Source organism: Athene noctua, chromosome 8 (genome assembly GCF_965140245.1).
Source record: "Athene noctua chromosome 8, bAthNoc1.hap1.1, whole genome shotgun sequence".
Classification (NCBI taxonomy): domain Eukaryota; kingdom Metazoa; phylum Chordata; class Aves; order Strigiformes; family Strigidae; genus Athene; species Athene noctua.
In genome coordinates this window covers 18934565-18954727 of record NC_134044.1, presented here as the reverse complement: position 1 = coordinate 18954727, position 20163 = coordinate 18934565, and the positions used below count along the sequence as shown (strand labels likewise).

The 20163-nt window shown below is 41.5% G+C and overlaps 1 protein-coding gene across 3 annotated transcripts in view; it reads right to left on the bottom strand.

Annotated features, from left to right (window-relative positions):
* The window catches only part of DIS3L2 (DIS3 like 3'-5' exoribonuclease 2), a 193938-nt gene that overhangs the window by 161301 nt on the left and 12474 nt on the right, over window positions 1-20163 (bottom strand). For all 3 annotated transcript variants that reach the window (XR_012634103.1, XM_074912793.1, XM_074912794.1), the window contains 4 exons: window positions 13556-13714; window positions 13111-13253; window positions 7303-7356; window positions 3057-3158 (listed from right to left, as the gene is read on the bottom strand). Coding sequence is in view for 2 of the 3 variants with exons in the window: in XM_074912793.1 (XP_074768894.1) it covers window positions 3057-3158; window positions 7303-7356; window positions 13111-13253; window positions 13556-13714 (458 nt within the window). In the remaining variant the exon portion in view is untranslated. The remainder of the gene's footprint in view (window positions 1-3056; window positions 3159-7302; window positions 7357-13110; window positions 13254-13555; window positions 13715-20163) is intronic.

Sequence of the window (20163 nt, the reverse complement as noted above, 5' to 3'; positions counted from 1 at the left end):
AAATGTCTCTCCCTCAAGCCAGTGGTGCCACACTGAAATTGTTGGCCCCTGATCAGAACTAATAGTAAGCACAAAAATATGAACTGACAAACTGATCATCGCTGAACAGCAAGCAGCTGTCCCAGAGGATGTATGAACAAACAGAGCTTTAAGACCAGACAGAATAAGCACAGGGAGGACCGTGGTAGCTCATCCAAGCACTTGATGTACATGCTGGGAAGGACATGATGTTAAGAAATTCAAGCCTGATAAATTTCCCACCACTGAGCCAGGAAGTGGAGGGATGGAGGAAGAAAATATTGCTGTCCCTCTCAAGGTGTTACTTAAAGTATAACCACACATCTAGAGTATTTCACCATCCCCTTACAATTCACCGTGGCATTTATGTCTGTGTGTAAGGCATCACCATTACAGGCTCAGCAGAACACAATACATCCCTGGAGTAACTGCTCTCCAGCTGGTGTTTTTCTCTCACAGGCAAAGACTGACTCACTGGGTACAGGGCAGCTCCTAACTTCCTCAACTCTTCAAGCAAACACACAGATTTCCCTATCCAAAATTCATAGTTTCACCAGTCACAGGTTTTCCCCATTCATCCCATTTACACACATAAATTAAACCAAGGTTCCAGCTAAGTCAACTCCTGCCATTACTGGGATGAGCATTATACTGTGACTTTGCATGGCAGCAACCACCCGCACTAGCAACAGGAAGATCTTCCCTCAGAGCATCCAGAGGCCATCCAGGGTGCTTGAAAATAAGAAGGCACAGACTCATCACGTTGCTGTAACTGCAACCTTATCTTGTGCAAGACACTGGTTTACTAGCAAAAAGCCCAGCTCAGTTCTCACTGGAGCACAGACTAACGGGCTGGGAATAGCGAACCATAAAAATGATCAGCACGCACATCTCAGTCCTAACAAACCAATATGTACAGAGCCTGTAAAGTCTCCTCTGAGAACATCAGTTATACCATACATCTAATTTACATTTTTCAATGAAATAATTGAAGCTGTTCAGCTTGTTCCAAAGGCCCAACGGGAAGAAGAAAACCCTCAAGACACCTATGTGGCAGCTTTGCAGCAGCATGAGATTAAACAAATGGAAAAACCTAAAATAGGTTGCGACAGTTTATCATTAATCAGTATGAATTACTTGGCAGAATGCAGTATCTTTCAGTGCAATTTAGTGGCACCTTTCCCAAAGAACTAATACAAACATGAGCGCATAGCAAGAGATTCAGGGAGCAGGGGAAAAGGGATGTCATCACTGATTAAGTTGCTGATGGCAAAAAACAAAAAATGAGACTACATAGGGCAGCACCTGTGTGGCTGAAAAACATGACTGGCATGTTCCAGCTACTTCATTTGGCAAGGTTAAATTCACCACAAAAGAATCATAATCATACTATAAAACACTGAAGTCTTCTGAATTGTCTCCTTGCAGTCAGACACCACTTCTCCACTAGTTCTGTATTTTCTAGCATTTGCTCAGGACAGGGAGAAACTGAACCCTTCCTCTTGTATTCATAAAAGAACATTACTGTTGAACATATGAAGGTATGAGTATATAAGAGAGAGAGAGGTGTTATCTTTGTTTAGAGCCAGATAGATATAAATGGAAAATCACAGACAAAGCTTCCAGCTCAGGCAACCTCTATCAAGCCTACAAAGAAGCTCTTGTGCTGGCAGGTCCTGGCAAAGGATCTAAGCACCCAAGCTATTCCATTTTTCCAACTATATGATATAGTCTTATGCAAAAGATAATTTATGTATACGGATTTGGTGATCCAAACATATAGTAATCATCACAGCTTTAGTGAACTCTGATTTGGACCCTTGAATGGCTATCAAAGACATTTTGCTTTGACCCTCAAAATTGGTTCTCAGAGGTTACGTAGATAGCAGCAGACCTCTTTCCTATACTTGTATATGGATATACCTGCAGTACGTTAGATCCCACTTATGATTGCCTTTTGTACAAGGTAGTTTTGCATTTGCATGTGTCAATAAATACTTAGCTCGTTTACTTATTTTATGCATTGCTATTAGATTTAAACAGAGAATAGAAGGTTCAGCAAATGACCACACTAAAGACCTTGCATTTGCAAGCCTAAAAACTCATAACTTCAAACAAAGGCAGGCAGAGGAGGTAGCTAGAATGAGTAAAAAACAGCAGGCCAAAGTAATTCAAGACCAGTCTCCCACCTTGCTGGAATCACCCTCACTATTACTTTTCTCCGAGAGATATACAGTAGTCTTTACATTCTCACGAAGAGTTCAAAAATCATGTTTGGAAAACAATTTGTGGCAGTTCTGTCATGTCAAAATTGCTAACTGTAGCTTACATCGACCAGCAGCTAGAGAAAAGGATTAAGAACTTTCACTGCATTAATGATGTTAAACCTGCAAACAAGATAGAATTATCCAGATGTTTGAAAGGACTTTGAGTTTGATCAGTGAAAGAAGAAAACACCCAAAGAGAGTGATCTTAGTGAAATTCTCAGGCATGAAAATGAAAAATGCATTGTCCCACATTTGCATCACTCCAATAATTTCACACAGTCTTCATTCTTGTAAATAAGGGTATTACCACAAAATCTGGAGCTGTGACAAGATAAATCTTCCATGGACTGAGGACCCACAAATTAGCAAGAGTTAATCATTACTAAAGCTTTGTCAACAGCACTTGTCAAATGCATGAGCAACTGCAAACACCTACATAGAGCTATGGATACCACAGCATGAAGACAACTAAATGACAGATATCAAAAATCACCTCTAACAACCATGCTTTGAACCAGCCTTGTTGTCAGACTTCTCTATACAGCGATAAGGAAGGCCATATCATGTAAAGAGTAAGGTTTCAACACTTTAGGCATCACTTCTTCCAAATGTTGTAATGGATAAAGTGTTTTAATCTACAGCAGCATAAACGGCAATTTAGCTAATCTGATTTGTAGGAAATTCTCTATTCTCTGTCTCAGGCCCTAAGTTTAGCGAAGAAAACAGTAATAAGCTGTTCTGTTAAATCACAGAAAAATATACTGAACTGACCTTCCATTGCTCCTTGGGAAGCAGCTTCACTACCACGATGTCACCATTCAGGGCTCTGTTGCGAGCAACCACTCCATCAATAAAGATATCGCGAGTCCCATCCTAGTCAAAGAGGAAGAAAAATAAATGCCAGACCCAAACATATTAAATTACAGTTGTTATGAGGTTTAAAACACTGTCATCAAAAAAGACACAAACCCTGGTGAGACAAACATCCTGCAGTTGTGCACAGAAAGGAAACAGATTCACCATATGCCCTTCAACATGCAGTATCTTTCAGCAAATAAGATCCTTTGTATGTATGTGCCAGCACAGTAGTTCCACACTATTTATTCAAGACAGAGCCAAGCCCTCAAGATGTATTGTCTGCAAGCTCTGCTCAGTTCCTCTACAGTTACTCTTGGGAATGGGTAGAGTTTTCTGCAATCACAGCTCTTCACACATTCAGTTCTCAACTCAGGCACTCAAAGCCATTGTTCAGAACGTTTACAAGACAGTCTCTGCGAAGTGCCCCGTGCAGAGGTGGATGCTGCTCTCCTGGTGAGATGGGAAAGCAGGGACATGCAGCTCCAGGATCAGCAGGTCAGTCCATGAAGGCTGCCTGAAGAGAAGCTGGGGATGCAGTCTCTTTTCTTTCAAATGAGTGAACACCATATATTCTGCATCTAGCACAACTAATGCTAGAAGAGTCATCAATTTTTGGAATCTACAGATGTCAACTGCAAGTCAGAAGATCTTTTACTGTAACAGACATGCTAGGACACCTGCTCTCAATACTCTGGGTTAACATCCTTGCACAAGAGCCTCTACTAACTGTACACACTAGGATTATCCATCCCAGACATGTTTGGCAATCAGATAATCTAGATTTAGTTTAGAAGATTTTCTTCATGGGGTGAATAAAGATGAAGTTTCCTTAAGATGCCAACACAAAAGTTTTCATTTTTAAAGAACTTCCAGTTTTGTCCTTTTTTTGGCTAATTATTGACAGTGCTCTTGCTTTCATTTATTTCCCTACAATACAGTATATGAAAGATTCTATGTGTCTTGTTTACAGTACCATAAACATATCAATGTGAGCATTTCATATGAAGATGAGCAGCCAACAGTTTTTCTAGAGAGCTAGCTTTGCATAGTTTTGAGGTACAAAGAAAGAGGATGAGTTTCTTTAGATTAGTACTTCATTATCGTTCAATGAAAAAAACAGCCTCACAAGAATTAAAATCATAATCACAACTTTAGTCATTACTCAGATACACACTCCTGAGTCTCATATGCTTGAGTAAATCCAATCAGAACTACCAGTGTGCTCAGTCTCCAAGAAAAACTTCTTTTATAACCTGAAAACATGAAGCCCTAATATCACATAAATATCTTACTCTGCTTAGATACCAAAACAATAAAACGGCAGAACCCTGCCATGATGTGAAACTAAGGCTGTCCTCCAAGAGACCAAATTACTCTTAGAAAGAAAAGCAACAGCAGCTCAACAGCTGTGTGAAAGCTGCCTCCCATGACAAGATGCAGAAAAATTGCAAAGCCTCTTGGACCAACATAATTCAAATTGGAAACTGTTCTTTTCAAAAAGCCAGATTTTTTACACATGGTCTTATTCCTCATTTCTCCCCACACTCTCCCTTCTGCCCCAGCTCTTTACCTAAATCCACTACATACATGAAAAGAAAAGTTCAAAGCCACTTTTTAAAGAAAATGTCTGCTTTTTTTGTCTGTACCTATAGCTGCTCTGCACCACAGGACACAGGTTGGCATTTATGATAATTTGCTTGTTCTACACTTTTTTCCTTCTCTCCTCTGTCCAAGAAAACACAAGGCAGACCCTTTCTCCCACCCCCTGTAAAGGTGCCTGATCTGTCACACCATCTAGTCAAAGCTGCATCTCCATACTCTGCAAGAGTCTTGTCTTGAATTGCAGCCAGTCACTCTCATCCCAAACAATATACCCCTATATCTATACACACAATTATATATATGTGGATGCACACCTATTTTACAGCAGTTAATTTCAATGTCTGCAACAAAGCTGTAATTAGGAAATTTTGGGGAGTTTTGGTTTTGCCTCCAAAAAGAAACATTGCTGTATCTTGAGCTCCAGGCTCATGCGAACTTATGTACTTCCAAGAACACTTGTTCATCCCACTTTTTCCCTCAGCATCCCCTACTCTGCACAGCTGGCACTTCAGATTACTAATGCAATTACAATGGCACCAAATCACAACAGAACACAATCACTTGCAAAGTCTCAGCTGTCCCCAGGGTGCGTATACTCTATTAGCCACAACCGCTTCAAGACTTCTGCAGCCCTCTCCAGGGAGCACAGGGCTTTTACTGCTCCATGGCCACCTGTGAGTAACACTGGCAGTGCTCTCTATCCCCCCGACAAAAGGGAGATCTGCAGTGCTTTCATCTGCTCTGGAAGTGTCTGCCACAAGCACAGCACAGCCACAGTCACTCCATCACTCACACTCAGCAGTATCATCCTTCACATAGACAATGCCATTGTTTCAAACCTCACTGCTGTGTGTAGGGAAGAGATATGATGCAAAGCAGAGATTTAAATGTTCAGGTCAGTTCTCTGGGTAGCTTTCAAGAGAAAGGTCCCGGGCCTTCCCCTCAAGTCTTCATGCAACAATGAGATAAGCAGACAGAGCACATCTGCAGCAAGAAACACCCTGGGACTTGCGGTGTTTGAAGGTGAACAGCTGTTGCATTTGAACTCCATGAAGCCACAGCCAAGTCAGAGCTAAGGAGAAAGGGGTACAGTGCCCTAGTCAACAGCAGGAAAGAAAGGGTGATTTTTCGCAGTTGCAGGTCTTGGAGCATCCGGTAATGATGGGAAGTCCTGCAGAACATGAAGGCTGCAAACCCTTCATTATGACAAATAATGTTATGCAGAGAATAAGCTTCCTAAAGCACCTGTCTTAAGGACTATGTCCACGCCAGTCATGAGTCTTCTTCATCCAGGTGTTGATTCTGCTTGTTATCAGGGACAAGGTTAGTTCTGGCATTCAGCTCCACAAAGGGCAGAAAAGTAGAAAGATAGCTGAGATAACAACCTCAGCTAACCCTCCTTAATGTATGTATTCCTGCATGCAGAACCCTGAGCAATCACAAAAGCTGGGCACCACGGGTGATCAGGGGTAAAGCTTCACATAAAAGTAACCTCATGTGAGTAGCTGGATTTCTCATTTAACCTTGCACTTTGTAATTTCAGAAACTATGTTTAATAGCTTACACATACCACACCTACAAGGACACCTGGTAAAAGAAGGATCACAGTTCCTTTCATACAGTGCTTGCTCTACTGATGTACTGGAGAGCTGCTCTGTACTTCTTCCTCTAGTTAATCTACTTTGTGCACCTCTGACCTTCTTCACCCCTGTAATGCCAACCTCCTCTAACAAAGCGGACTCCAAAACATTATTCCAAATCAACAACATGAATTGACAATGCTATGAATTTCAAGGCTTTCCATCCAAGCCCCAAAACAATAGCACTGTCAGTAGCAGGGACAACAGAGTTAGTGTTTCACCGTCTCAGGGCAGGCTCTGCCTTCTCTCCCCCACACCAACAAAATATTTCAATATGAAACTCTCACTGACAGTAACATTTTGATCAAGTCAGTTCCAGATAAAAAGCCTTGGCTATGCCAGCTGTGAGGTCACCTTCCCTACTGGAAGTCCCTGAAACTGCAAAAGCCCTTCTTTTTCTGTCAAAATAAGGGAAGAAAGAAGAGGCACAAGCCAGTCCCATGTGACAGAAGCACATCCCAAGCCAACCAAGATACAGTTCATGCAAAAGCGGGCACATGAAAAGGAATCACGCATATTATTTCTGGAATGGCTTTTCAAATTAGCTCATGCAGCAGATTGAAAATGGGAGCATATTTGTTTAGGGAAGATTAACTTAAATCAGTGGAAAATCTATAAAACCTCTGCAGCCATAAACCAAGGGTTTCCAATTACGCTATCTGGTGGTCCTCAAACCTGACTTCAGCTGGCTGCCGTGGGATCCAGCAGTATCCCCAGTTTCAGCAGAAGCTAAATAAGTAGTTCTTTGAGGTATGAAAATGCAGGATTTGTTTGGGAATATTTGATTTAAAAGAAAATCCAGATCATGTTCATTTATTGCAACTCATTCACCTCAGAGTGACCTTTATTGCACAGCATAACTCCTATCTAAATTCACCTTTACTTATGAACTTAAAGCATTATAAAATTACACTTACTGGAGATGGAATGAAGGCTTCATGGTACTTCTTAGGATTTATTCTCAAGGGTCCCTTAAAAAAAAGAGAAGAAGGAGAAAGATTATGCCTGAATCTTATTAATTTTATATAACATCAGTTAAATTAGAGAGCTGTGGGTAATATATCTACTGTGAAACATGAGAGATACATCTAAATTTCCATTATACATTTCAAGTCTTGACAACTTAGCATCTGAGCAATTTCAAGCCAAAAGGCAGTTTCATGATAGGCTTAAACTGATCTACTGCAGTCTGTCATCGAAGAGATGTTGAATCATTAGTTCTTGCTGCTACTGGGTGAACTGAGGATCCAAGCCCTCCTTTTCCCTTCACACATTTTCTGCTGAGCATCCACCAACTTTGTTAACAGACCACAGAAACAATTTGTTTTGCTCTGTTTTGGAAAAGCAGAGGGTTTGCTTATTTTGGAGGACAGGAGGAAAGAGGAAAAGCTGACCTACTGAGCTTGCATGGCAGCAGGTATCAGCCTTATAAGGGCTCTGGCTGCTTAGGCTGTTCCTGCGAACAGACAGTAGCAGTAATGCAGTGATAAAGAACATTTCCAAAGAAGAATCAGAAGGATTTTCCAAAAACAAACATTTAAAGTCTACAGGATTAAATTCTGTTTGACATGTTTAAAGTCAAACTGTCTTAAAAACATTTGAAACTCCATGGTCTATCTATTTCTGCTTTGTTATCTGCCAACTCAAAGCTCAAGTCACCTGCAACAAATTCACATCACCCCTCTGAAGTAAACCAACCAGTCTTGGTGCTTGCGCTCAGGCCCATCCAAGAGAAAGGGAGAGCCAACCAAGAACTTACAGGCTAGGCAACAGCGACGTTCCCATCCCAAGAGGGTCCTGGGAATTGTGATTTGGGTGACTGCAGTTAAAACTGACAGCATTTGATTCTTATGGAAATACAACTAGGTACCTGCCTTCAGACAGGCTTCTGCTTTGGGCTGAAGCTTTAAAGTTTTCTCCACTTGTGTATTGAAGTAACGTTGGCCAATTTGTTATATGAACAGATTCCATCTGTTTGCACTTCTGTGTTAAGCAATCATAGGAACCTCTCACAGGAATTGCTTCCTTTAAAATTTACTGCAGCATATAATTTTTTATGTATTCTGGGAAACACTCAGACGATAGGAAAATAAAGCTGATTACATGTTAAAAGTTTTGCTGCCTTGAAGAAGAATTTGCAGATTTATGTTTTCCATTGTTTTTATTTGCTTAAGTTTGGAAATGCCAGCACCATATATTCTATATTCTTTAGGTATTATCTGAATACTTCGCTGCGATGTCTTACTTTGTGCCTTATGTAACTAGTATTAATGAGCACACTAGCCACATGGCAGGCACAACCCAGGACAACAGCACGAAAACAAAGACAACCCACTGGGAGCAACCCTGGGGATACTTTATGCTTAGGCAAAGCGAGAGCTAACTTCTGTCATCAGCCTCTATTAGCGCTGGTACCCACGAATGGAAAACTCTCAATGGTCTTTTTTCTCTCCTTATTTCGCAGAATCAGCCATCCAAACTAATATGCTGTTAGTCAAGGAAGCTGCTACAGAAAGAAAGGAAAAAATGCAAAAAGGGATGGTTGCTTTGCTTGACAACAAGTGAAACAATTCCCATACCAGCATCTACCCACCAGCACAGAGCAGATGAGGGGATATCCTGTGTTACTCTGCAGAATCCCCTTGAATAGTTTGAGACAGCTGTCAATCAGCCAGGTGCAAATGCCAATTATGCGCGTGAAAAATCAGGTTTTGTGTCTATGGCCCAGAAGGCGCCAGAGCAGCTACATGCACACGGATGCCCAGCTCCAGCAAACACACAGACGAGCAAAGTGTTACCATGTTTTCAGTGCAGCGCGTTTCTCTACATTTTATACACACTATCTAATTATGATCAGCATTAGAATTCTTACGTCAAGTAGCATTAAAATGCTTCAGCTCTTTCCTTTAAGCAAGGAACTCCCAAAATTTATCTTAGAAAGCAGATGGGCCCTATTATCTGTGCCTATGAAAATCCTATTTACAATGTTGTACATTTCACGCTGTGATATCATATCTGGAACCAGTCACTCTCCCCATCTGCAACGAACAACTGTTCTCATATGTGTATTAGGGGGTGAGGATCTGGCTGCAGAGTCTCATGATGTCACACTAATGTATTATTTTACAATAGTTTGCAAATAATAGCTGCTATATTTATCAGTGGGTTTATGTCAGTAGGGCCTTTGTTTTGAAAGGGAAGAGAAAGGTTTGCAGGAAGGTTTCTAAAACACTTTGTGATGTCTTAAGTCAGTTCACACATACTTGCCAAAAAAAAGTTTCTAACTTTATTGAGCTTCCCCAGCAAGGTACAAATGGGTCATGATTGTGATGATTTCTCAAGTTGCTCTGCTAGAACCAGGGCAGGCACTACTCAGACTAAACTTCAAGCATCTCAAATCAAGCAGTTTATAACAGCTACCATAATACATATGCCTAGATTCGTTTGTATGTACAAAACGCAAAAATAAAAAAAAAAAATCAGGGTTCAAGTATCTGCTTGCTATCAAGTCCACCTTTGAAAAAAACAATCCATGAAAATCAGGGAAACCCCAGCCTTCATACCCACAAAAGAACAGCTTTTCAAGGAAAAACACCCTCTTAACGGCAAAGCAGGCTCTGCACCTCCGTATGCTGAGCACTCTCACTCTGCCTGACCCCAGCAGCCCTGCAGGGAGGGTCTGGGAGACACTGGACGCGTGGAACAGACATGAGTTTCTGGCTGGTGCTTCATGAGATGATTATGGTCCTTTGGGTCAATGTTCCTTAATACATAACCTGACTTCATCTGTTGTGTATAGTCAACACCATCCGCTTACGTAACTACACAGAAGTTATTCAATCTTGTTTGCCTTCAGACCAGCCGATGTGATTCCAACCAATCTGATATGCTTGGGTGTTTGCTCACTGCAGACAGTTTTACGGGTGGGGAAGTGGGAAGCCTACGCACTCTTAAGAGCCTGAGCTTAGATCCCGTTTCTTGTGGAAGGACATTTCCGCACATATCGCATAAACAAATCCAGGAATCCCTCAGGGCACACTTCTTCATGTTACCTATCAAAAACTGAGTTATGACAGATACAATACCAGAAGCCATTAAGACTAATATTATTGACAGACGTCAGCACCCATAAAGATAGCACTTCTGTTCTTCCTGATCTAGGACTGCTTAATCTTCCCAGCACTCATGTTTTATCAGAGTGATCTCCACGTCTGCCAGTAGTTTCCGTGGGTTGGGCTTTCAGGAGCATTTACTTGCATAGCTGCATTGCCAGGGTCCAGCAACATCCTCAGAGTTCACGGTAGAGTCTTTTTTCTCTAGATTTCTCAAGTTCTCACACAAATACATGCATATCCAGTGTTTCCAGGATGCTCCAGGGGATGGCCTCTGCTCAGAGAGTCATGCTTCTTCAGACTATTGATCTGTTCTTTTCTTCCACAGGCTCTTATGGAGCATTTTTGCAGATTACCATACCAGACCAACACCCTGCTTTTGGGGATTAACACAACAGGTATTTGTTCATTATGTCTCTTACCACTGTACAGAGTAGTGCTCAATATTTGTCAATTCACTAAAGTAGTTTTCAGGATCTCGCCTATCCTGGTTGAGACTGCAATGATGACTGGTCTTGCTGAGATCATAAGGATGAATGAGCTGGAGAGATACTGAGCTGGGATGCCCATGACCTGACACTCAGCCCTAAATGATTAAATCCAGATTCTACAGCCTCAGTTGTTTCCCTGAGATGTGGAACTGGATAAAAGGAAAACAAACACAGACTAAGAAAGCACATACGATTCCTCCAGTTACGCAGCACATGACCTGGAGTAGACTTTACGCATTTACAAGAATTAGGGAGTCTCTCGCCAGAGAGCATGCAATCACAGCTCCTCTGGGACTCAGCATTTCAATGGGGTTCTCAGGTAGTAGTCATAGTCTGATGTGCCTCATCTGCAGCTGCACTCGACCTCATAGGCAGTCTAAACACACTGCACTTAATGATATCAAGCTGTGTTACCAAAAACAGGTGCCAAAAACACTCCTGAAGGTAAGGCAGAAGCTTTAGTTGCTGCCACATGCCACTGCAGCCATGGGGGGAAGTCCCAGCTTGAGGATCCAATTTTTTCCCTCATCATTTGCTTCGCATTGTGGATGTCTATGACGGCCTTTAAAAAGGCACTGGCCTAAGGTCTGGGTAGCCCAGTGGGCCACTCTGATCATCAGCAGGGATATATCGCATAGTCATTTTTCTGAAAGCTAAGAGCTCATCAGCTTGGTCTTCAGGGTGGAATCAGGTGATCTTATATGTGGAATCCTCATCACACCTCCAGAAATTATGCCATTATATTATTGTACAATAATTACTATGCAATTATAACAAGAAATCAGACAAAAAGTGAGGTGATGCCATTTTCAGCTTCAACACATTGATGAAAGTAAGTAATCAGAACCTCACCAGCATTACAACACTAATTAAACAGTAACACACCCATGTGTGTTTGGGTAAGTGATGCCTCAGCGTGAGTGTCTGTCATGCCCTCACTGTCTTCCACCTGCCTGTTTTCCCCAGACAGTCTGGTCTTACTAGGACACCAGGTGTGTCCTGAAGAACATTACACCATGTTGAGGACTGTACTACAACAGTGGTTCTAGAATGCTATCCTCTTCTCCTACTCCTCAGTGAACTTCAGCCCTGCCTGCCTTTATGCAAAACTCCTTCTGAGATCCAGATACCCACACGAATGACAGGTCCACTCCCACGTTTTGCTAGATACTCAGAGAAGAATTGTTGCCTAATTATGACTGAAGTTTTGCTGCTCCAAATGGAAGCACAAAGTCCGATCTTTGATCTTTAGAATCTGTAAAATGAGAACACGCTTACTGCTAGCTGCTCAGGCAAATAACCATACACGCACATGCAAATGATTTTCTGTATCTTGATGGGCTCTTCAGCTCCATCTACTATCTGTGCCTTACTTCAGTAAACCATACACTGTCATCAGTGCCTGGGTCAGCCCTTTGACTTGAGGGGACTGCAAAGAAAATTATGCAAGGAAATCAAGGCTCCAGTACCACTGCTTGGCCATTTGACATTCGTTTAACCAGCTGCATCAGAGTTTATAACAAGTTATTGCAGTGCCCTGCACAGCCCTAAGAGACCCCAAGAACCACAGCATTACTTGCACCATCCCTCTCCCGTTTTTTGGGGGGAGGGAGACTTCTGGGAAGAGCTGATAGATTGAAAAAAGAAGAGTAGATCTGAAAGCAGAAAGGTCTGCATCTAATTGCTGAGGACTAATAAACATCTTTGTGAGGAATTTCAGCAAGAAGTATCTTGCTAAGGGCATTCATTTTTACTTACACTGACAAAGACAAAGGCTGCCAGCACCTGCTGTGTTTGTGAGCAACATTTGTAAAAGCAAGTGTCTCCACAATAATGACTATCACAGCTAGCAGACCATCCAACCAGATCTCTGCAATTCATCATGAGTGTGGATCAGGATTTTTACAGAACATGACATCAAACGAAAAACTATACTTCAGCTGAACATAAAAGATTTCATTCCACTTCTAGAACCTTCTAAGAAAGGGAAAAATCTTCCTCTAGCATCTACAAGTGGTACATCAATTCCCTGTCATGCAACCAACTGACATTGACTTCCAAAAACTGCCTGTGATTCCCACAGACTTATCACAAGAGCATGGGCGTTGTATGTTCCAAGCACCTGAATTAGCTCTCCCCTTTTCAGTCCTGCTGAAACATCTTCTTTTGACATGTAGGCTTCAAATATACTCTTCTTCCTCCCTCGAGTGGGTTTATTTAGATTCTTTCTATCACCTGATGTTGGGACAGCAGCATAGGATCCTCCTGCAAACAAAAATTCATAAGTGTTATCTTGCCCACCAAACTTGTCCATGTATCTTAACAGCAGCTGTACAGAGGCTTTGTATTCAAAGTTGAATTTCTGAGAACAGATTCCCTAGAAATACTGGCACCCCACTTCAGAGCACCAAAAAAGCCTGGAATAATCATATTTTACAAATAATCGACAGTCTTTTACAGCTCATTTTAGAGTTAAGAGCATTCATCCCAGCCCATCTTTTAATAGTGCTGAGCACATGCTTCAAGGCAGCTTATTCCTGAAGAGTGTATGCACTCTGCTTTAATACCTCTGGGAGTTCCCAGTTGTCTAGGATTTATTCTGCTGTCTGAATTGTTCATTGTTTCTGTCTGCGATTGAGAGAGTTGCCTCTTCCTATCGAAGTTCTGGGGAGTTCTTGCAGATTCAGAGTTGTTTCTGGTCCTTGCAAACCCTCTCTTTTCTGCACCTGAAATCAAACACAGGTTTCAAACAACAGGGGAGGGAAGAGGAACCCCATTGCCAGCTTGTGGTCCTGGTGAAACTCATGGTCTGCAGTACTTCAGTACAAGTCACAACTGTGAATCACGCTCTTTATCCAAAAGAAACGATGTCTTCATTAGTTCATTTGTAATCTGTTGGCTCTTTGTGCCTCTTAATCCAAACTAACTTATTTTAGCATAAATAAAACTCTGGAAATTACGATACTAAAGTTGGATACAACCCTTCCAAAATCCTGGGAAATTCATTAGAGCATATAAAATGTGAAATTGTTAAACTGTTTCCAAAGCCTCCACCCCATTAAGCCCCCAAGTAGTGAGAAAATATAACTTCCTTACAACTTAATTAAGCCGTTCAGGAATCAAGGAGAAAAAAAATTCTCAACAACCCTCTCTGGGGTAATTAACTTTTGAGCTACCAGAGGCAGCACGATACACAACCACACCACAAAGAAATGCCAAGGCTCCAAATGTCCAGCTTGCTCAGAATAGGCCATGATCATACAAAAATATTCTGCAAAGACTCACCCCCTCCTTCCCTGCCATCACCTCAGCCCCTTCCCTACAGCCAGGAGAGCAAGCAGCAGCTTCCAAAGTGTATGCCAACGCTGTTCCACGGATCAGCACATTGGAATGCAACCCAGCGCCGCACAGCTGCCCTCTTGGCCCTCCACCTGGAGACTGAACATGTCATCACAGCTTTGCCTTCCAGCCCCTCCTGGCTACGCTCCCTGGGTACAAGCTTGTACCTGCAAGTCAGAAAATGTGCAATGCCAACTTACTTGCTATGGGGCTATCCAAGTTACAAGGCAAATTTTTTTAAGTATGCTATACTTCACAAACTAAACGGCAGATTGCTTCATAGAATTAAACTGAGGCAGCGAGAAAAACAATGTTTAAAAAGCTGTACTTAAGCAGAGATCTTTAAAAATATGGCACAATAAGAGAAAACTGCCACTCAGCCACAGATGAAAGCAACTTCCATATGTCTAATAACAGGCAAATCAGTGGAATGAGAGAAGGATCCTCCTAACTCAGGGGTAGAGACACCAAGAGAGGCAGAGGAACAACTCAAGGTGCCAGCTCAGATAGCCCAGGAAGAGATTAAATGCCACAGCAGGGTCTCCAAATGGGACACTGTAATGAAGTGGGGACCTCTGTTTTCAGTGACAATAAGGATAAGGGCAATGTAGTTTGGCCTTTGTCTACACAAACAAGCGTTTCATACTCCACACATGCTGTCAGGGAGGAGACTGTCTGAGGGAGGTTGCAGCTGTAACGCAGCAAAAGCGCAGCCGCACAGTTAGGTTTTAACCAATGCAAACGAGGCAATACTACCTGTATGGACCACATGATAAGATGGAACTAAAATTAACTGATTTGCAAATGCCCTAAGGGTCAAGAGATTAAGTTCAAAAACAGACACCAGAAGTAAAAGTATGGACTAGAGAGGTCTGAGCAGAATAGTTTTTAAATCAGCAACATGGTTTTCTCTGGATGGAGACATTTTGGTGAAAGAATCTGACTTAAACTGCAACGGGCAGGATGTCAGAAACAGTATTAAAAAAGCAAGGCACCGAGCTGATCACCCAGAGAGGTCATGCAATCTGCTTCGTTGGAGGTTCTTAAAAATAGGTGAGACAGACGTCTGCCAGAGTTGGTCTAAAAAGAGCAGTTTTTTCCTTGAGGTAGTGAAGTGGATTACACAACCTCATAAGGTCCTCTAAAGCCCTTGTTTCTATGACAGCAAGTCACAGAAAATACTACTATGAATTAAAGAACTTGGGATTAAAAGGAGGCTAAATCTTAACATGTAATTAAGAAGGAGCTGAAAAAAAAAAAAAAAAAAAAGAGCAGAAAACTAAAATGCAGGGGGGGAAAGAGAAAAAAATATTTATTGAGTTGGGAAGTGAGCTGAGAGCCAGAATTAGGCACCGCAGAACAGAGCTGTCCCGGCACTTGCTGTGGCCATCAGTTCAGAAAGTTTGGGGACACTACTGCCAAAAATAATGCACAGCAACAGCAAAGGGTGGAGAAGCACCTTTCCGTGCTGAAAGGTAGACATGCAGAGAGGCACTTGCATGTTTCCAACACTTAAGCCTCTGGCTTGTTCTCCAGTGGGATTTTACATCCGCTCAGACTCAGACACAAATTCAAAGAAAAAATTTACTCAAATGAACAAACTCTGCTTCGACATAGTTGGCTTGCAAGCCAGTTTACACACAGCCACTTTGGATAAGTATTTGACCCCGTTGGCTGTGACATTTATGGCTAAACAAAACCACCCCTGTTACAAAGCCACAGACAACTGTCACAATTAGCATTCAACTGGAACACATCAAATTCTGCATGACTGTAATTTCTTGTATTTCTCCTTTTAAAAGAAAAAGAGCTAACTACAGGTTGCCATCTGTTTCAACTAGGTTCAATATTTGCTGCTGTAATGCACCTGTCCCGTAAAACTGGAAGTTAGAAACACTTCTCATGATGGGCTTTCCTGCTGTCCCTGCTGCCCAGCATTAATATTCTGATGGATAAACAGACATTATTCCACAAAGCAAACTGCAAATTGACTACTCTATAGATAGCGTAAGCTATATTGAGACTATCCTTTCTGAAATAACTGCTATTAAACTTAGTTAAATTCTATTCCAGAATCAGGCATGTCAGAAATCTTAACTTTTGCTGTGGTGTTACAGTTGTGTAATATGTAAGATATAGCAAGATCTCTGAGGGTAAGATGTCATACAAAGTAGCAACACATTCTAGGCATTAAAATAATCAATAAATAAATTAATAAGTAAATAAGTATAATCAAAACATTAAAAGTAACTTCAGTAGAAGGGAGAGCTGAGAGATGAGGTTGGTTGATACATCCTAACAGGAGGCTTGAAACAACCACAATTCACAAACATGTCTGCCTGTGCAGAACCACTCAAGCTTGAATGCAGGGCAATTGTAACACCAGTCACACAAGTATTCACAACACAAAGCAAATGGAACATGTTTGAGTATGTTTATCTGGCTGCGTGGATGATGCAGAGCTGCTCTCCATGAATGCAGCCACCACACACCTAGGATTTCTAGATGTTCTGCCATTTTCAGCTGGAAATAATATAGGAGTAACAATGTGAATCACTGAATCATCTAGGTTAGAAAAGACCTTGAAGATTATCTAGTCCAGCCACTGAAGTCCTCTGGAGGGAGACTTAGGTTGAAATAACTCCAACACCTGTATCAGGCAAGAAGGCTCCCTATGACTGTGACAGAGGGACACCTGAACAGGACCAGCAATTCCACATATGGAGCAGGGAACCCCTTCAAACTAGCCAAGGGGAAGCACTTGTGGGAAGCAGAAACACACAACTCCCACCTCCACAGCTAGAGGCATGAAAAGAAAAGTGAGTGGCATTTGTGGGCTTTCAGAACAGTCTCCAATCAGTGACTCGCTCTTATTCTCCAAATGAGCACCAGGAAAGGAGCAGAAAGGATGGAGCTGGGGGCTGGCTCCAACCCAGAAGCCCAGTCCAGCATCCAGCGTGCAGGCAGCGGCGGCTGGTTGAGCTCTTCTGAAAGAACAGCACTGGAGCTCAGTCGAGAATCCAAACCATCACACTTCATCTCCGTCACAACAACAATGACATCACACAATGGCACATTTTGGTCTTTAAAACTAAGTACCTATTAATCTTTTCTTATTTTGGAAAAAAAAAAATGCATGCAGGCAGCTTCCCAGAATAATTGATCTGGTTTACAGTAAGAGAGGAGACTAGATGTTTTAAATCAGCTTATTTTGACATAATTTATACAAAATTTATACAAAATCACTCTATAGTTTAGATTTCAAAAAGTATTGCATTTAATTAAATTTACATCTGTTAGTCAGTTGATCAACTAGATGGTCAACTAAATCAACCAAAATGTTCAGCTAAACATGAAGTTAGCAAGGCCAGAAAGTCTTTATTTTTATATTAAAATTTGCATATTGCTTTACACAAGAAAGAACCAAGACCCTCAATTTTCTTTACCAAAAATAAAACATTTCCAACTGCCCTCTAACACCTGACAAGTTATTTGATTACTACCAGCACAGAAGGAAAATATTCCTCACTCAATTTTTATCAGCACATCCATGACTCCTTGGATATCTCCCATTCAGAATCCAGCAAGACCTAGTTTTACCTGAGAGATTTAAGTGAATTCCAAGGTATGGACATCATGGTATAGCTTTCCTCTTTCCTGTCAAAGGGCATCTACCTTGTCACTAGGCATTTTTACTTCTAACTAAACTTTCAGCTTTGTTACCATCTACACTATTTATATTTAACTCAGCTCCCTGGCATGGGCAGGACTGTGAGAGCACCCCAACAATTGTGCTGGTAACACCTCTACAGGTTTAGTACTCACCCCACTGACAGCTATCTCAACACGTTCCTTTTACATTTAAAAAAAGGAATTATGTTGAAAGTGTTGGATGGAACAATATTGCTACAAACTTTTCCAACACAAAATACTTCCATCTACTGCTTACCTTTATCAGTCCACAACTGGGCATCAACACCTCTGCTAACTCTGCTATTGCTAAGAGGATTTTCCATTGCTTCCCAGCATTAGATCATGATCTAGATATGCAAGGGAATATTTCAAATACCCCCAAATTACAGTTAGCATAGGCGTGAGAAGAAACAGAAGCATATCCCCAGAACTGATAACATGCAATAGAACAACTTGTTATCAGTTAATGAGACACTCTCAGCACATGATTACTAAATATTTGTCTGTATTTCTACAATGTTTCATTTCATTGCTGACACATTTCAATAACTTAAACCAATTTCCTTTAAACCTTCCAAGAGGTTCCCTGACACTTAATTCTTCAAGACAACCCAGCTATGCACTTAATAAAACACTGCAAGGATACACCCAAGAGCTAGAAGGCATGGCAGCTACCAAATGAAGGGTCACCCAACACTGCGCTACCTCCAAAAGTGGGAATTAACCAACTAAAGGCAATGAGAACTCTGCTGCCAGCCCCTGCTTAGTCCTACATTCCCATTTAAGTCAGACTAGGTTAAGCATGGCAAGAAAGCTATGTAAAACATGTTCATGATCATCCTTACTAGAGACTTAATGAATTAGGAGTCCAACCACGTGATAACTCAAGGCATCACCTCACAGATCTACAAGTTGGCCCATGGCTCCTGGCAGAGTTGGCAAAGCAAATCTTAGAAACCATCAAATTTGGTCTTTTCGCAAATGAAGATTCTCCATGACCTTCCAGGAAGCCCCATCTGCAACTTTATGAGCCACTATGGATGCTGATGTGTAACAGGGTGTATTAACAGTCTCAATACAAGAGTTCAGCCAACAGAAACTTTGCCTTGTTTTGAAAAGATGCCTGGGACCCAAAAAATCCCAAATTCTACAAAGCCCCTGAAAAACTCATTGCAGGTACTTCTGTGAATCTAACTGTGCCAGCTTTGATGAGCTGGGGGGATGCAGTTCCTGGCTGGTTGCTCTGGATAGGCACAGTCCTAGTGTTGACACTGTAGTACCAGGCAACTATTCATTTCATTCTTCAAAGTCAAATAAAACTCTACTAGCAAAATCATGCTTTGCCAGTACGAACTGCATTAACATCAGGGTGGTTTTGTTAGGATCCCCATGTCTTCCCCTTTCATATGCTTAAACAGGCAATTTAAAAGCTATTTGATATTTTCCACTGCTTGAAGAAGCCTCTGAAATAATTCCCTCTCAAATTTTAAAAGCTGAAATACATTTGTTAGATTGTTATTAATTTGTAATGCACTGGTGACATCCAGTACATGCCATATGATATAACTCCAAGCACTTAAATGACTACTACAATGGCTGGGATCAAATTACCACACACAGTCATAAATAACCAGCAAAGCTAACAAACATCATTGAAGTAATCTCAAATGTGAGTTATGTCAACAGAAACACTGGTCACAGACAGACCAGAAGTAACTACCTATTTATGTTTTGCAAAATATTTTGCGTATGTAAGAGACTAAGTGTTCCACTAATGGTAACAGCCAAGTACTTTTTTGTTCTGTCTTGTTTTAAAATGAAAAACACAAAGACAACTGTTGGTAGAGCTGCTCAAGGAAAGAGTTCTGTACTAGGAAGAAAAAAGACACTCCTTGGGTTTTATGTCAAGCAGAAGTTTGTGCTAGAGCCTCAATAACACAAACAGAACCAAACCCCATCCACCACACTCCCTGTGAGTTCAGCTCCGCTCCGCTCCAGCCTGTGCTAGGAACAGCAGTGCTTCAACATTGCTCTCAATGTGGATTAAATGAGTTCAGAGTTCTCCGACAGCCCTGGAACAGAACCACCTCCATTCCTTTTACAGTATCTCGAAGCAAAGAGGTTAAATAAAGTAGATGGCTCA